The 15,968-nt window shown below is 45.1% G+C and overlaps 1 protein-coding gene across 3 annotated transcripts in view; it reads right to left on the bottom strand.

Moving 5' to 3' along the window:
• The window catches only part of TMEM132B (transmembrane protein 132B), a 529,452-nt gene that overhangs the window by 252,047 nt on the left and 261,437 nt on the right, over positions 1 to 15,968 (bottom strand). For all 3 annotated transcript variants that reach the window (XM_055239058.2, XM_055239060.2, XM_055239062.2), the window contains exon 3: positions 10,263 to 10,409. In XM_055239058.2, coding sequence (XP_055095033.1) covers positions 10,263 to 10,409 — 147 coding nt within the window. The remainder of the gene's footprint in view (positions 1 to 10,262; positions 10,410 to 15,968) is intronic.

Here is a 15,968-nt window from a genome sequence, read left to right as displayed (position 1 = left end):
TAAACTGTGGTCCATCCAGGCAATGGAATGTCATTCAGTGACAGACAGAAATGAGCTACCAAGCCAAGAAAAGGCAGCGAGGAAACTGAAATGCATATTGCCAAGTGAAAGAAGCCAATCTGAAAAGACTACATACTGTATGAGTCCAACTATACGACATTCTGGAAAAGGCAAAACTATGGAGACAGTAAAAAGATCAGTGGTTGCCAGGAGTTCAGGGAGAAGGAGGGAGAGGGTAGGTAGAGCACAGGGGGTGGTTTTAGGGTAGTGAAGCTATCCTGTGTGATACTGTAATGGTGCATAAATGTCATCATACATTAGCAAAACCTACAACACAAGGAGTGAACCCCAATCTGTAGTGTGGACATTAGTAGGTAATAATGAATCAATATTGGCTAATTAATTGTAACAAACGTGCCACACTAATGCAAGATGTTAATAATAGGGGAACTGGAGGGGTAAAGGGTAATGTGGCAATTTGCTATATTTTCTTTCCACTTAATTCTATAAACTTAAAACTGCTCCCCTCAAAGAAGGCTATTACATTTTTTTAAATGTATAATTGAAAATTCTTTGTACAAGTCAGGATAGATTATGTCATGCTGTGGTAACAAATAACTTCAGTGGCTTAAAACAACCAAGATTTAGTTCTCACTTGCACTACCTGCTCCAGACAGGCCAGCAAGGGGGCACTGCAACCCTCTCCTTAACCAAGCTTGAGTCAGGCACCTCTGGGCCCTGACTTGGTCTCAAACCTGCCCTCCACCACCTCCTCCCCATCCCTCAACCCCACCCCATTCCCCATCCGTGCTGGACTCGCATATCCCAATTTTAGGAAGAATCTGCTAAGTCTGTTTAGAGGGAATCTCCCACCCTTGATATCTGGCTGCCTTCAGCAAGAATCCTAAGTAGGCTTAGCAAGAATCCCCCTACCCTTGCTGTCTTCTCTTGGTAATTTGTCATCCGCCTACCCCTCATTCACCCTCCTCCCCTCCTCCTCTCCTTGGCTATAAATCCCCAGCTGTCTCCACTGTATTCACAATTGAGTCCCCCTCCATACGGAGGTCTCTTTTCCACCGTTGCAGGAGGAGTCTCTGAATAAAATCTGTCTTTACTGCTTTAACTAGCGTCAGCCACTGGTTGTCCCTAACCACTGAGGGGTTCAGGCTGATGGATGGATTTTGACACAGCCTCTCTGGCATTCCGCTAGGCCTGCTCCATCCTCCTCCAGATTAGAGTCTTTGCCTTAAAGAAAACAATGACTACATTTGACAACGCATAAACCTAAAATCTTGCTAAAGTAACAACATAGTCCAAAATTAAGGCAAGCAAGTAGGGAAAAACATTCGCAAACAAACACAGGAAAAGTTATTAAATGTAACCAGAAATTACGTCAATGCAAATTATGCCCATAAGAAGATAGCCATATTTCAACTATCAAATTAATTTTTTTAAGGTAAGGCTCACGGTTGGCAAAGGAAGTGAGCACTGGACACACACAGAGCCCTGTAAACAGGCAGGACAAGCTCACCAAAGCATCCAGAACTTAAAAACGCATCATGTATTTTGACCTGCCAGTTCATGTCCAGCTTTCCGTCCTAAAGATTTATCTACAAAGATATTTTACAGACAGACGTTTTATGCTTCAAAAGAAAAAATATTTTCAACGAACGTTTAACAGGAAAACGATGCAACCTCATAAAAATGGCCAACAGCAATGTTTAAAAGAGGAAAAAAATGAAATATGAGGAATGAATAGAATATACTGCTATAATATCAATAGAATATTATACTTTAAAAATTACAAATTCATTGAAGGGCTCCACAAATCTTGAAATTGTTGGAAAAAATTGTTTATGTGTGTGTATTTGCATTTTTCTGGGAAGAGGGTTAACCACTTTGACCAATTTTTGTAAAGGGCTTGATAATAATCATTATAGTTAAATATTCAATGACATGAAAAGATGTTACTGTATATTTATTCTTTATTAGTACAGAAAACAAGTTTTCAAAGCTAAATGAGCAAGTCTAATATGCACAGAAATAACATATTTCTGTATATAGATGTGATCACATAGAATACCAATATACTCAAAATATTAACAGTTATTACCCTTTCAATCATAGATTTGGAGATGACTTTTATCCTCTCCATTTTACCCAATTGTATTTTCTAAATTTTCTACAATTGAACCATCTATTACTTTTGAAGTAAGAAGCCTTTTGTTATGCTTATGCTGAAACTGGCCAGCAGCATAAATTCAAAGTGCTTCCCACTGGTTATAAAAAATAAGTGGAGTGTTTTTAAATGTTTCTTTTTTCTTTTCTCCTGCAGGCCTGGGCTTTTTGAAGGGGTCAGGGAGGAGTCCTCCATTTCTTATAGGACTCTGTTGCCACTTTCTAGCATGAATAAAAACAAACAAAAACAAACCTGCCTCCTCTCTGTTAAGTGTGGCTCTAGCCTACAGGCGGGTGCCCTGTGCATGATGCATTTCCCTACATGGGATCCTGGCTTTGAACTCCTGAAGTGGCTGGTACTCAGAGGTCTCCAAGTGTCCAGTGGCAAATGCGACTGTAAATCTAAGAATTGTGTATCTCAAATCTATTGCTTTCAAATCCTAAAATCATTTAAAACTAAATATCTTTATCTTCTCCTGGGGCTTAAATGAATTTTCATTCATTCCTGTCTCCCAGGAGTTCTCAGCCCGGGTTGCACATTAAAATCACCTGGAGACCTTTCTTCAAATGCCAGTGCTTGTAGCCTACTGGGGTGAGAGCTAGGGAGTCCGCATCCAGTACTGCCTGCACTTTGTAAGACTCCCAGGTGACTGATGGGCATCCAGGATTGGGCCTCCTCAACCTGCTTATTCCACAGGTATTCTTTACGCCCCTGGACTAGTTTCCTGGGGCTGCTGTTATACATCCTCACAGACTTGTTGGCTTAAAACAACAGAGACTTATTCTTTCACACTTCTGGTAGCCAGAGATCCAAAGTCAAGGTGTTGAAAGAAACATGCTCCCGCCAAAGGCTCCAGGGGACAATCAGTGTCTCGCCTCCCCAGCTTCTGGTGGCTCCAGGCGTTCCTTGGTCTCCACGGCCGTGGCTGCATCACTCACATCCCTGCCCTGTCACCATGTGGCTGTTTCCTCTGTGTGTCTCTTAAAACGACACTAGTCATTGGATTTAGGGTCCACTCAGCTAATCCGGGATGATCTCACCTCAAGATCCTTAACTTAATGACCTCTGCAAAGACCCTTTTGCCAAATAAGGTCACATTCACATGTTCTGGGGATGAGGACATGGACATGTCTTTTGAGGGGCCATGCTTTGACCGCCTACCTCCCCTACTTCCACATGCCAGGTGGCCTGCTGGTGCTGTGGGCACTGCTTTTAATGAGTTTTCAGTCCTGTGGGAACAAGAGAGCTGAGAGCTGGCTGGGCAAGAGCAGGAGGATGTCACCACAGCTCACAGCACGGGCGCCTTGCCACACCTTCTGAGGAGCCCAGGTGGTTTAAGCATGGACTCTAAAGTCGGACTGCTTTGACCACATACCAGCTCTGAGACCTCAGGAAATCATTTAACTGTCTCAATTTACACAACTGTTAAATGGGAATAATAATAACATTCCATATCCACTTTACAGAGTTCTAATATTTCTGATTTTTAAAATTGTGTTCACCTAGAAGACATAACATAGTGCCTGGCACCGAACAAGAGCCATAAGGTTTTTCAAGAGGTTTTTTAAATAAAATAAGAAATGGACAAACAGAATCAAACAAAATTGTCCTCAAAGACATATTAACATGTTCTGTGTGTTCTTTTACCTTTCAACAAAATATTTTATAGAAGGAAAGAAACTAACACAAATGGGGTCAGGTAGGAAAAACTACTTCTACTTTGTTGAAATAGAGGCAGCTGTTATAATCATTCAACTGTCTCCCTTCTTCCTTTCTTAAACTTGAATAAGAATCCTTCAGCACAATGAAAAATTTAGGCTGGTTCATGTTTCACAAATCCATACAATGGCACTTGATATGGTAACTGTCTTATGTCAACATTGTTTTTTGTTTGATGGCCAAATGTTAAGTTTCAAAAAAACAATGAATTAGTTCAGTTAATTAAAAGAACGACCTTTCCCTCTGCTCAAATGGTTATAATATTTTTCTAGACTAGAGTAGGCAAAGAAAAACTCCTGGAAAGACTGGATTTTCCAGATTTTCCAATATGGTAGATGATATGGTTTGGCTGTGTCCTCACCCAAATCTCATATTGAATTATAGCTCCCATAATTCCCATGTGTTGTGAGAGGGACCCAGTGGGAGGTAATTGAATCATGGAGGTGGGTCTTTCCTGTGCTGTTCTCATGACAGTGAATAAGTCTCATGAGATCTGATGGTTTTATAAAGGGGAGTTCCCCCACACAACCTATTTTGCCTGCCACCATGTAAGATGTGACTTTGCTCCTCATTCACCTTCAGCCATGATTGTGAGGTCTCCCCATGGATGTGGAACTGTAAGTCAATTAGACCTCTTTCCTTTATAAATTACCCAGTCTTGGGTATGTCTTTATTAGCAGCATGAGAACAGACTAATACAGTAAGTTGGTACAGGTAGAGTGGGGTGCTATTATAAAGATACCCAAAAATATGGAAGCAACTTTGCAACTGGGTAACAGGCAGAGGTTGGAACAGTTTGGAGGACTCAGAAGAGGACAGGAAGATGTGGGAAAGTTTGGAACTTCCTAAACATTTGTTGAATGGCTTTCACCAAAATCCTGACAGTGATATGGACAATGAAGTCCAAGTTAAGGTGGTCTCAGATGGAGATGAGGAACTTGTTGGGAACTGGAATAAAGGTGACTCTTGCTATGTTTTAGCAAAGAGACTCGTGGCATTTTGCCCCTGCCCTAGAGATTTGTGGAACTTTGAATTCGAGAGAGATTATTTAGGGTATCTGGCAGAAGAAATTTCTAAGCAGCAAAGCATTCAAGAGGTGCTGTTAAAAGCATTCAGTTTTATGTATTCACAAAGACATGATTTGGAATTGGAACTTATGTTCAAAAGGGAAGCTGAACAGAAAAGTTCAGAAAATTTGCAGCCTGATGATGTGATAGAAAAGAAAAACCCATTTTCTGAGGATAAAATCAAGCTGGCTGCAGAAACTTGCATACGTAATAAGGAGTCAAATGTTAATCACCAAGACAATGGAGAAAATGTCTCCAGGGCATGTCACAGACCTTCCTGGCAGTCACTCCCATCAGAGGCCCAGAAGCCCAGAGGAAAAAATGGTTTCTTTTGTGGGCCTGGCCCAGGATCCCCCTGCTCTGTGCAGCCTAGGGACTTGGTACACTGTGTCCCAGCCACTCCAGCCATGACTAAAAGGAGCCAACGTAAAGGTCGGGTCATGGCTTCAGAGGGTGCTAGCCCCAAGCCTTAGCAGCTTACATGTGGTGTTGGGCCTGAAGGTGCACAGAAGTTAAGAATTGAGGTCTGTGAACCTCTGCCTAGATTTCAGAGGATGTGTGGAAATGCCTGGATGTCCAGGCAGAGGTGTGCTGCAGGGGCAGAGCCCTAATGGAGAACCTCTGCTAGGGCAGTACAGAAGGGAAATGTGGGATGGAAGCCCCCACACAGAGTCCCCACTGAGGCACTGCCTAGTGAAGCTGTGAGAAGAGGGCTACTGTCCTCCAGACCCCAGAATGGTAGATCCACTGACAGCTTGCACTGTGTGCCTGGAAAAGCTGCAGACACTCAGCGCCAGCCCATGAAAGCAGCCAGGAAGGGGGTTGTACCCTGCAAAAGCCACAGAGGCAGAGTTGCCCAAGACCATGGGAACCTACCTTTTGCATCAGTGTGACCTGGATGTGAGACACAGAGTCAAAGTAGATCATTTTAGAGCTTTGACTACCCCGCTGGATTTCAGACTTCCATGGGGCCTGTAGTCCCTTCATTTTGTCCAATTTCTCCCATTTGGAATGGCTGTATTTACCACATGTATCTAGGAAGTAACTAACTTGCTTTTGATTTTATAGGCCCACAAGCAGAAGGGGCTTGCCTTGTCTCAGATGGGACTTTGAACTGTGGACTTTTGAGTTAATGCTGAAATGAGTTAAGACTTTGGGGGATTGTTGGGGAGGCATGACAGGTTTTGAAATGTGAGGACATGAGATTTGGGAAGGGCCAGGGGTGGAATGATATGGTTTGGCTGTGTCTCCACCCAAATCTCATCTTGAATTGTAGCTCCCATATTTTCCACATGTGGAAGAAACCCGGTGAGAGGTAAATGAATCATGGGGGTGGGTCTTTCCCATGCTATTCTCGTGATAGTGAAGAAGTCTCATGAGAACTGATGGTTTTATAATAGGGAGTTCCCCTTCACAAGCTCTCTTACTTGCCACCATGTAAGACGTGACTTTGCTCCTTATTTGCCTTCAGCCACGATTGTGAGGCCTCCCCAGCCATGTGGAACTGTGAGTCAATGAAACCTCTTTCCTCTATAAATTATCCAGTCTTGGGTATGTCTTAATTAGCAGTGTGAGAACAGACTAATACAGTACCCTTCACAGTGAACAGCTGGATTGGATCTTGACTTTTCCTTGAGTTGGGTTACAGCAATGTGGGTATGCCTGTTTTTTTGAAGAAAGTCTATTTTAGGGCTTTTGCTTGCCTATCCTCTGAGCTTTTCTGTGCCTCTATTCAAATTTTTAGATAAGAATGGGCTCTGTATTGTGGTTTCTGCCCACATAAAAAGTTGCAGTTTATTTCTTCTGAGGTTTGGGTCCCAACAGCCAGACAGGAATCATTCAAAGAACAACCTCATCTCAACCTACCTAGCTGCACATGGCTTCCATGCAAATAGTCCATCATCTAGCTTTCAGTTCCCTTGGTTCAGCGTTATCTGTTCTGAACACTTACAAATTTGCTTATTTTTTCTAATCTCCTCTCTCCTCTTTTGGCAACACCACTCTTTATCTTGTGGTTTTCATCTTTATTACTCACATTTCCTCACAATGAGTGTTCATTAAAATATTTTAAATTAAGATCTTTACTGCCTTTCTATCCGAGCACGTTGGGTCTTCCCATAAAACACATTTTTAATTCTTATCACAGAATTTCAGGCAGTTTGTACATAATATGCTATCAAAAACTCTATTCCACTCAAGGTTGTCACAATTCAGAGATTACAGCATTCTGCAGGGTGTTTTGTTGAGGATATATTCATACATTCACTTTGTTAGCCAGCAAGCACGGTCCACGAGCCTGTACTTCACACCTCATTTGATATTACAATTCAACAAAAAAAGGGATAAAAAGAAGCAATTATTTATTTAGATGATGGAATGGATTTTGTGAGATTAGGTGAGCATAAATTGTCATGCCAAAGTGACAATCCCTGCCCTTCTTAGTGCCCAAGGGAGGTCAGACACTAAATGTGAAGAAAGAGAAGGAGAAAGAGGACACTCTTTCTCCTTTATGAGACAATGTGAGAGTGTCTCATAATTATGTAACTCTGCTTATACAACTACTTTACTTTTTTCCCCTGTAATCTTTTTTTTTTTATCTTTTCTAAAGAGAATGCAAAACTGATTCTCACAGGACCAAAAAGTGATAGCCATGGCCCAGGTTGCTCTTCAATTTAAAACATTATCACTTGGTCAGTCAAATATATCAACAAAATTAATCTCCTAAGTATAGACCATGGATATCACCATTCTGTACCCAGACAGTGATTTCTGAGGGCAGGGGGCCAGAATATCCCATTTGGACTTCTGTAGCACAACAGCAGGAGGCATGAGACTAAGGTAACTAGGGTGGTGCCTACTCCAGCTCCTGTCCCATCAGCATCCGCTGCCCACCAACAATCCCTCCCCTACTCTCTGCCCAAGCTCTTCTATTAGGGCTGGTCAAAACCCCTGGTTCAGGGCTGGCTACTGTGATTGGTTCAAGGTGGGTGCGCAGTCTAAGTTATGCCAAACAGAGCCAGTGGTGACCAGCACCGGGACGTGTGCCTGGCCTATCTGGGGACAGCAGCTTTCTCCCTGAAGTGACCAAGTTAGCAGATGTTTGCTGGGAGCTGCTAGCAGTCATCTTGCCTCCAGGAGGGAAGGGCCTGTCTGAGAAAAAGCCAAACCAGGGAGACAGGTTGCTAAGGATACTGCTTGAGCACCTGACCCTACATTCCTGGTACCAGGCCACCCCAAACTTCTCTACCTGCAGGGACACAAAGCCACCTGATAAGCTCAGCAACCAAGAGTGAGTCTGCCACTGGGAATACAAACACACAGGGCCCCCAGGCAAAGTAGAGAATCAAGCTAAAACCTTTGACAGAAACCAACTTCAAAGAGTGTGGCAAACACCGTGAGCCGACCACCCAGCAGGCACCCATTCTCCCATCCTCATTCCCTGGCAACAGAGACCATTTCCCACTACAAAGCCTGGAAATAATACCAGAGACTCATTTTCCAATGGTACCCTGCCTCTCAGGCAAAAGCATGGAACCCACTGCGTATTGATAAGATCCAAAGGGAAGACTTCCATGGATATTGTTGGAAAGGTTTTCTTTCCTGGTAAAAAGGGACACAGGAGGAGAGACCCCCCCTCCCCCTTCCAGTCTTTAGATATCATTGGGTGAGTCTGTGATGCCTGGAAGAGCTGCAGCCATCTTGTGACCACGAGGAACCCAAGCTGGAGAGTGACAATCAGGGCACTGGGTATACTGGAGTGGGAAGACAGAAAACACCCAGGAGACACCGTTGTGCTGCTGGATTCACCATCCATGGCACCATCTACCTCTCAATTTCTTTTATGTGAGATGACAAAATCCTGCTGCAGCAGCCACTTTGAGGTAAATATTCTATTACTTGCAACTGAAAGCACCTAAACAATGTAAAAATCCAAGGCTCCCTAGAAACTAACAACCCAGAATTTAGGAGTATCTAGCAGGCAGATACAAATTTGCAGGGAAACCATGGGTCAAGCAGGGTTGTGGGCTGAAAACTCTGTCAATAGATGTAGAGAATGATGACTGGAATGTAGAGTTTAGAGTAAGAGGCATCCAGATTACTTGGTCAGTGATTCCTAATGGAATGCTTTGGACCACTCCATCTGAGTCACTTCTCACCCTCTGAAAGAGATCTTCAAAAGCAGGCAGAAGAGAGTTCTAGCTGAGGTTGGCTGGGGTCACCCAAGAAGAGACAGCACTTGCCAGCAACTCATTGGAAAAGACCTTCCATTTCTCATGCTCCCCTCCGCCTAGGCCTTCATTCATTCACGGAAGGCCTCCCCCATTCCTAACGCTGCAGGCCTTGAAGAGTTTAAAGACTAGGGAAGAAAGAGAACTGGTTGTGACAATATATGGTGATAAGCAACAAACTCGGAAGGGGCTCGTGTGCTAAGCTGAGGAGTCTGAGCCCCCTCCTGGGAGAAGTAGGGGCCAGAGGATTTAAAGCAGGAGGCCGCATGTCCAGCAAAGCTTGATAGCCCTCCCAGTGAAGCAATCTCATAGAAGACTGGTGTTCAATGAAACAAGAAGAAAATAGAGGCAACGAGACTGTGTAGGGAAGGCGGCTGCAACACAGGTGAGAGTTCTTTCTACCTACCAGGTGTCCTGATGTGAGGTGACACGTGATCACCTCTCTCTGGGTCTCAGGTGAGTTCAGCCTTCTAAAGCCCAAGGCTGGTGTCTGAATGAGAGAAGACAGGCTGCCTTCCAGCAATGCCAAGTTCATTCAAATTAAGATTCTGAGGCCATGTGCCAACTCCCAAGTGTGATATCCGCAAAATAACTATATTTAAGCACTAAGGGACGAATGCCCAATAGCTAAAGCTACCCTCGGTTTGCTCATTACTAAGTATATTTTCCCCTTGCCTCTTAAATCATTTTTATTTCCCCTATTTCCTTCTTCAACTCTTCGCTGCAAACAATAACAATAGTAATAATAAAGATAAAAATCTAAAACGCGGTTACCAAACCCGACACTGTGACAGATGTGAACTCTGGTGATTTTTGAGACTGCCGACCTAATTAGGTCATTTTTGTATGAAGAGCATCAAGGATAGAAGCCTCATACCGTGGCACATCCCAGTAATGGAGCCATTCAGAAATGGCACAGCTGAGCTACACTGATGAGCGCAAAGGAAACCATTTCCCATTAAATGCAGAGGCATCGCTTTATCCACACGCACATTATTTTTCTATCAGCTCTGGCGGGCACTCCCCTCCTCCCCACTGCCGAGGTGCCTTGGGGATCTCCACGCTTACCTGCTCTGCGTGTCCGGGCGATGGCCCATGCAGGTGAGGGTGGCCGACGTCTGAGTGCTGCCATTATCAATTTCCTCCTGGACTGCCCATTGGTCCTCACTGCTGACTCTCACTGCCGTTATCTTCACACCTGCTGCTGCCTTAATTCTGTGGGGTGGGAAAACAATGATATCATATATAATAAAACCATTTTAGTTTGAAACAGGTAGTAAAAGATGGCACGAGAGCAGATCACCAGGAAAGCATCTGTAATGTTGCCCCCTTCCTCTGGGAGATGTGGGGGAGAGTGGTGGCAAGCGGCTTTCCTTTAAAAACTAAGTGTCTTGTAATTTTTACAAGTGCCTGGAAGTAGGAGCCCCAGCTTTTGCCATGTGCATTAATTTTCTGTTTAATCAGTGTGCTGGGAACCAGATCACTTGCTGCTCCAGGGACCCCAGCGTGATGCAAATGAGACAGATGCCTCAGGGCAGGAGAGATGGATCTGCAAGGCCTATTCTTCACCTGGAGATGGAGAAGCGTCTTTAAGATTGCGGGGTGGGTTGTGCAAGGCCAGAAGATGGCACAGCCCAGGGGATGGAAGAGGAGGCCATTGCACTGGGCACTCTGGAGCAGGAATGGACAGGAGCACCCAGTCCTCAGGTGTTTGAAGAACAAACGTGGCATTCAGGCAGGATAACGGGGCCAGGTGCTGCCTGGTACAATGTTCACAGAACACGGTTCCACCAGGAAGAATCAAGGACCTAGGTGTGTTGCCACTGAGAAAAGGCCAAGGAGAGTTCACAGTCTGGGTTTCTTTCTTTTTGTACACTGCTCCTGAAATGATCCTCACGTTGCTACTAACCAGAAAACGTCTCCTCTATAACAGGGGGGAGTCCACGGACAACATCCATGTTCTCCCAGGGCAACCCGGGGACTTGGCCCAATGCTGTGTACACATCTGGAGGGTCACCAGGATGAAGGCAGGCCGTGGAGTGCCCACTGCTTACTATGCCTTAACTGAACACAGGTATCACCACAAGGGCCCACTGGGACTTCTGGGGATGTAAACTAATGCTGTGAACTAATGCTGCAGAGGTCAATGCGTGCTGGACTGGGAAGGTGACCAGCTCCCCTCTGCTTCCCAGAAGCCTGTGGACCCACAACAAAGGCCCAGTGAGGCCCTGGGCACCCTCTCCCATGAACAAAAAAGGGACACCAAAGGCAGCCAAATATTATGTGGAGGAGTTAGAGGAGTGTCAGCAAAGACAGATGCATTATGCCAGACATCCTAGCACCACCAAGAAAAGATGGATAGGAAGCAAAGATTCCCTCTAAGATTAATTAATCAAATCCACATATAGCAGCAGGTCTAGGACACTATTTAAAAACAAGTGAATGAAAGCAAAAAGACAACCTACAGAATGGGAGAAAATACATGCAAATTGTCTATCTGATAAGGGCCTAGCATTCAGCATATATAAAGTACTCCTACAAAATAAACAACAAAAGCAAATAACATAATTAAAAACTTGGCAAAGGTCTTGACTAGACATTTCTCCCAAGTTATATAAGTGGCCAATAAACACATGAAAATACCCTCAACAACATCATTAGTCATCAGGGAAATGCAAATCCAAACCACAATGAGATACCACTTCATACCCATTGGGATGGCTAAAATAAAAAAGACAGATACTAAGTGCTGGTGAGGATGTAGAGAAATTGGAACCCTCATACACTGCTCTTGGGAACGTAAAATGGTACAATCACTGTGGAAAACAGTTTTCCAGTTTCTCCAAAATTTAAACATAGAATTACCATATGGCCTAGCAATTCCACTCCTAGGTATACACCTAAATGAATTGAAAACAGGCGCTCAAACAAATACTTGTACACTCATGTTCACAGCAGCACTATGGGCAATATGTAAAAGATTGAAACAACTCAAATGCCCATGTACGATGGATGGATAAATAAAATATGGTCTGTCCATACAACGGAATAGTATTCAGCCATAAAAAGGGATGAAGTCCTGATACATGCTACGTGATGAACCTCGATAATGTGATGCTGAGTGAAAGAAGCCAGACACAAAAGGCCACATAGTGTATGACTGCATTCAGATGAAACATTCAGAAAGTAAATCCGTAGAGACAGAAAGTAGACTGGTGGTTTCCAGGGACTGGGGAAGACTGAGGATGGGGGAAATGGGGAGTAGCTGCCTAGCTAACGGGTACCCAGTTTCCTTTTGGGATGATGACAGTGTTTTGGAAGTAAACAAAGATGGTGGTCCAACAGCACTGTGAATGTACTAAATGCCAGTGAAATGGCTAATTTTATGTGATGTAAATTTTACCTCAATACAAAAAAGAAAATGGGGGAAGAAAAACCACAGGTGAAAAATGACCCCTCCCAGGAGGGACTGAAACTTTAAAAAGATAGAATGTATCAAAATCAAATCAAAACACCTGTAAGACTCAAGGAAGGCGGCCTCTCATGGCAGAGTTCAAGCAGGAGAGAGATTCTCGAACCTGGGGAAGGCCCCAACTTTACCACACACCGTAAGGAACCTTGAGGGTAGAATTAGGGGATTCCAATGTCTGCATATCTCACTAAAGAAAATGAAATGTTTCTGCCTCCCTTTCTCCCCTTCCTGTAGGTCTTTTCACAGACTCCAAGACGTCCTTCTGCTTGCTTTTGCACACCCCAAAAAGTCACTGCAATGCCTGCAATTCCCGGAGACTCAGATGCCATGCCTTGCCCTGACGTGATCATTCTTCCGCTGAATTCTGGGGTCCAAATCTGCTACTCTCACAAAGCTTTCTTTCTTGCCGTCATGATGTTCCAGGAATTAATTTATGCAAACCACAAATAGAGGCATCCTGTTCTGTCCCTGCCCCCAGCCATCCCATCTTGTTGCCAAAGGGGCAACTGCAGAGAATGTTCCAGAGCCGTATCTATGAAACAGAGTCCCTTCCGCTGTCCACACACCGCCTCCTTCCTATCGGTACTCGCTACCATAATAGCTTTTCTCACTCTCCCACAGAGTTCTTTCACTAAGGAGCCGTGCAGCCAGGCCTGCCACCGTTGTTCTCAATGTCCAGATGAACAAATCAGACCCTCCCACCCGATAGCGCGAGACCGGCTGAAGGTCACACAGCTGGTTCTGGCAGAGCCAGGATTCGAAACCAGATCCCCTCACTCCAAATCCCACTCCTTTCCCTCCTGCACCAGCCCATTAACAGAGGATTTCTTTTATGACCCACACTGCATCATTTATTGCCTGACAAATGCCTCGGTAGTTAAGTCTGGGGACAATAACGTCTCTCATTTTAGCTCCCTAATTGAGCCCTCATTGCCAGGCCTCTCTCCCTTCAGTCTTAGAGATACAGCACATACCCACTGAAGGATCTTCTGTGAGATTTTTGTTCCTTCTTTTATTCTGAACCAAAACTAAGACACAGGTCCCCTCGTCCTCAGGGGCTTCCTCACTCATCAGCTCTGAATTGGTTCGTGGGATTCCGTGCACAATGCTTCTTCCACTGGGGCTTCTGGCCTCTGGTTTATCCCGACAGAGACTCTCACAGTGGGCGAACTCTTCCTCAGAGTCTGAGAAGCAGACGGTCCAGTGTGGGGAGACAGTCCACATCTTCCACAGAGCATTTCCTAGCACAGGGGGTGCCCTGGCAGGGGCTGAGGAAACACAGTGCTTGCTGGTCCTAAACAGGTCCAGGGGACCCAAGGAAGGCAGGGAGGCAGGACTTGGGACAAGTTGACCATTGGCCAACAAATGTCAACATTTTGAAATATTTTGTCAACCAGCACAGCCTTCCCAGCACCTGCAGGCTGCACATCAGGAACATCGGACTGCTTCCCCTTAGTGAAGTTATTATATTTGAATACAAGCAGAGGAAAGACGAAGGTGGCCTCTCCGGGTTGCCGTCTGGATGGGATGATCGGCCCCATGACACCACAAACGCATTTCCAGCTAACTGCTGCTAAGCCCTCAAGACAACAACCAACGCTTTACTTTCCCCCGGTCAACTGGAGCCCAGATGAGAGCCCATCCTAGCAGCCATCCATTTACTTTCCTTCCCAGAGGCAGGGGACCCCTCACGCGTACCCTAGAGGTTTGGCCAATTGGGCATCTCCGGTTTTTATTTTTGTTTTTTTTAATTATTATTATACTTTAAGTTCTGGGGTACATATGCTGAATGTGCAGGTTTGTTACATAGGTATACCCGTGCCATGGTGGTTTGCTGCACCCATCAACCTGTCGTCTATACTAGGTATTTCTCCTAATGCTCTCCCTCCCCTAGCCCCCCACCCTCTGACAGGCCCCAGTGTGTGATGTTCCCCTCCCTGTGCCCATGTATTCACATTGTTCATCTCCCACTTATGAGTGAGAACATGCGGTGTTTGGTTTTCTGTTCTTGTGTGGGCATCTGTATTTTGTCCCCTTCTCAATTTCACTCCCTGACCACTCCACTCCACTCCACTGTCCACAGCCAAGCACCCCACTTGGCACTGAGGCTCCGGACACAATTATTTTTCTCGCTGGCCTCAGTCTTCCCACCCCGCCTAGGAGTGCTGCCCCCCGTCAATCAGCTCCTGTGCACACCACAAGCACTGCCGCCGGATGCCTCCTTACGGGACAGGGCTCCTCGGGTTCCAGTAGCTTCCAGGATCACAGTCAAGCCACACCCGAGAGGGTCCCTTGCTGCATTTGCAATTTGGAAAACAAAGGGATCCATAAATTCCAGTGTGGCTGACTTCCAGGCCACGAAGAAGTCTCCAGAAACCAGATGCCTATCTCAGTCCCTCTTCCCTTGGGGCTGGCTCAGCAGGCATTCTAGGGCCCAGCAACTCTCCAAAGAGTGGACTTTCGAGCTGCAAAAGTGCCCTCAAAACTGCAGTAAAGGCAGGAGGCTTCTACAGATGCTGAGGAGAGTGCCTGTGAGCATGTAAGTCGCAAAGTAATTCTCTCCATAACAGCTGAAGCCAAAACAGGGTTGATGCACTCCAGGACTGTCTTTGTCTTGACTTTTCAATTATTATTATTAGTTATCATTATCACTATTATTATTACCAATCCACCCTGGTGTATCCCCTTGTGCAGTACGAAAGTCAAAACACTTACTCAGCAGAATGGCTAAACTGAAAAGAGAGAAAAAAGCAAATGGTGATGTGGTCATGGAGTGACTGGGACTCGTGAACATTGCTGGAATGAGTGTAATTTGGTTCAACCTCTTTGGAAAGCTATTTGGTGGTAACTACAAAGCCTGAATTTCTGTAGACCCTGTAACAGCATTGCCACTCCTCAGTTTATGCCCAACAGAAACGCGTGCACCCGTTCACCAAGGCACACAAACAAGAAGGTGCACGACAGCCCTGCCATCAGCCCAAAATGGAAACAACCCAAAATGCTCATTGCCTTAATCTGTTCAGGACAGTCTAACAAAATACCACAAACTTGAAGGCTTATAAACAGAAATTTATTTCTCACAGTTCTGGAGGCTGGGAAGTCCAAGAGCAAGATGTCAGCAGTTTCAGTGCCGGGTGAGAGCTTGCTTTTTTATACATGGGGCCGTCATGCTGTGTCCTCACATGGTGGAAGGGGCGACAGAGCACCCTCAAGCCTCTTTTATAAGGGCATTAATCCCATTCCTTTAGGGAGATGACCTAATCTCCCAAAAGGCCCCACCTCCTAATAACACTGCCTTGGGG

This window comes from Symphalangus syndactylus, chromosome 13 (assembly GCF_028878055.3).
Source record: "Symphalangus syndactylus isolate Jambi chromosome 13, NHGRI_mSymSyn1-v2.1_pri, whole genome shotgun sequence".
Taxonomy (NCBI): Eukaryota; Metazoa; Chordata; class Mammalia; order Primates; family Hylobatidae; genus Symphalangus; species Symphalangus syndactylus.
This window is presented reverse-complemented; position numbering and strand designations above follow the sequence as displayed.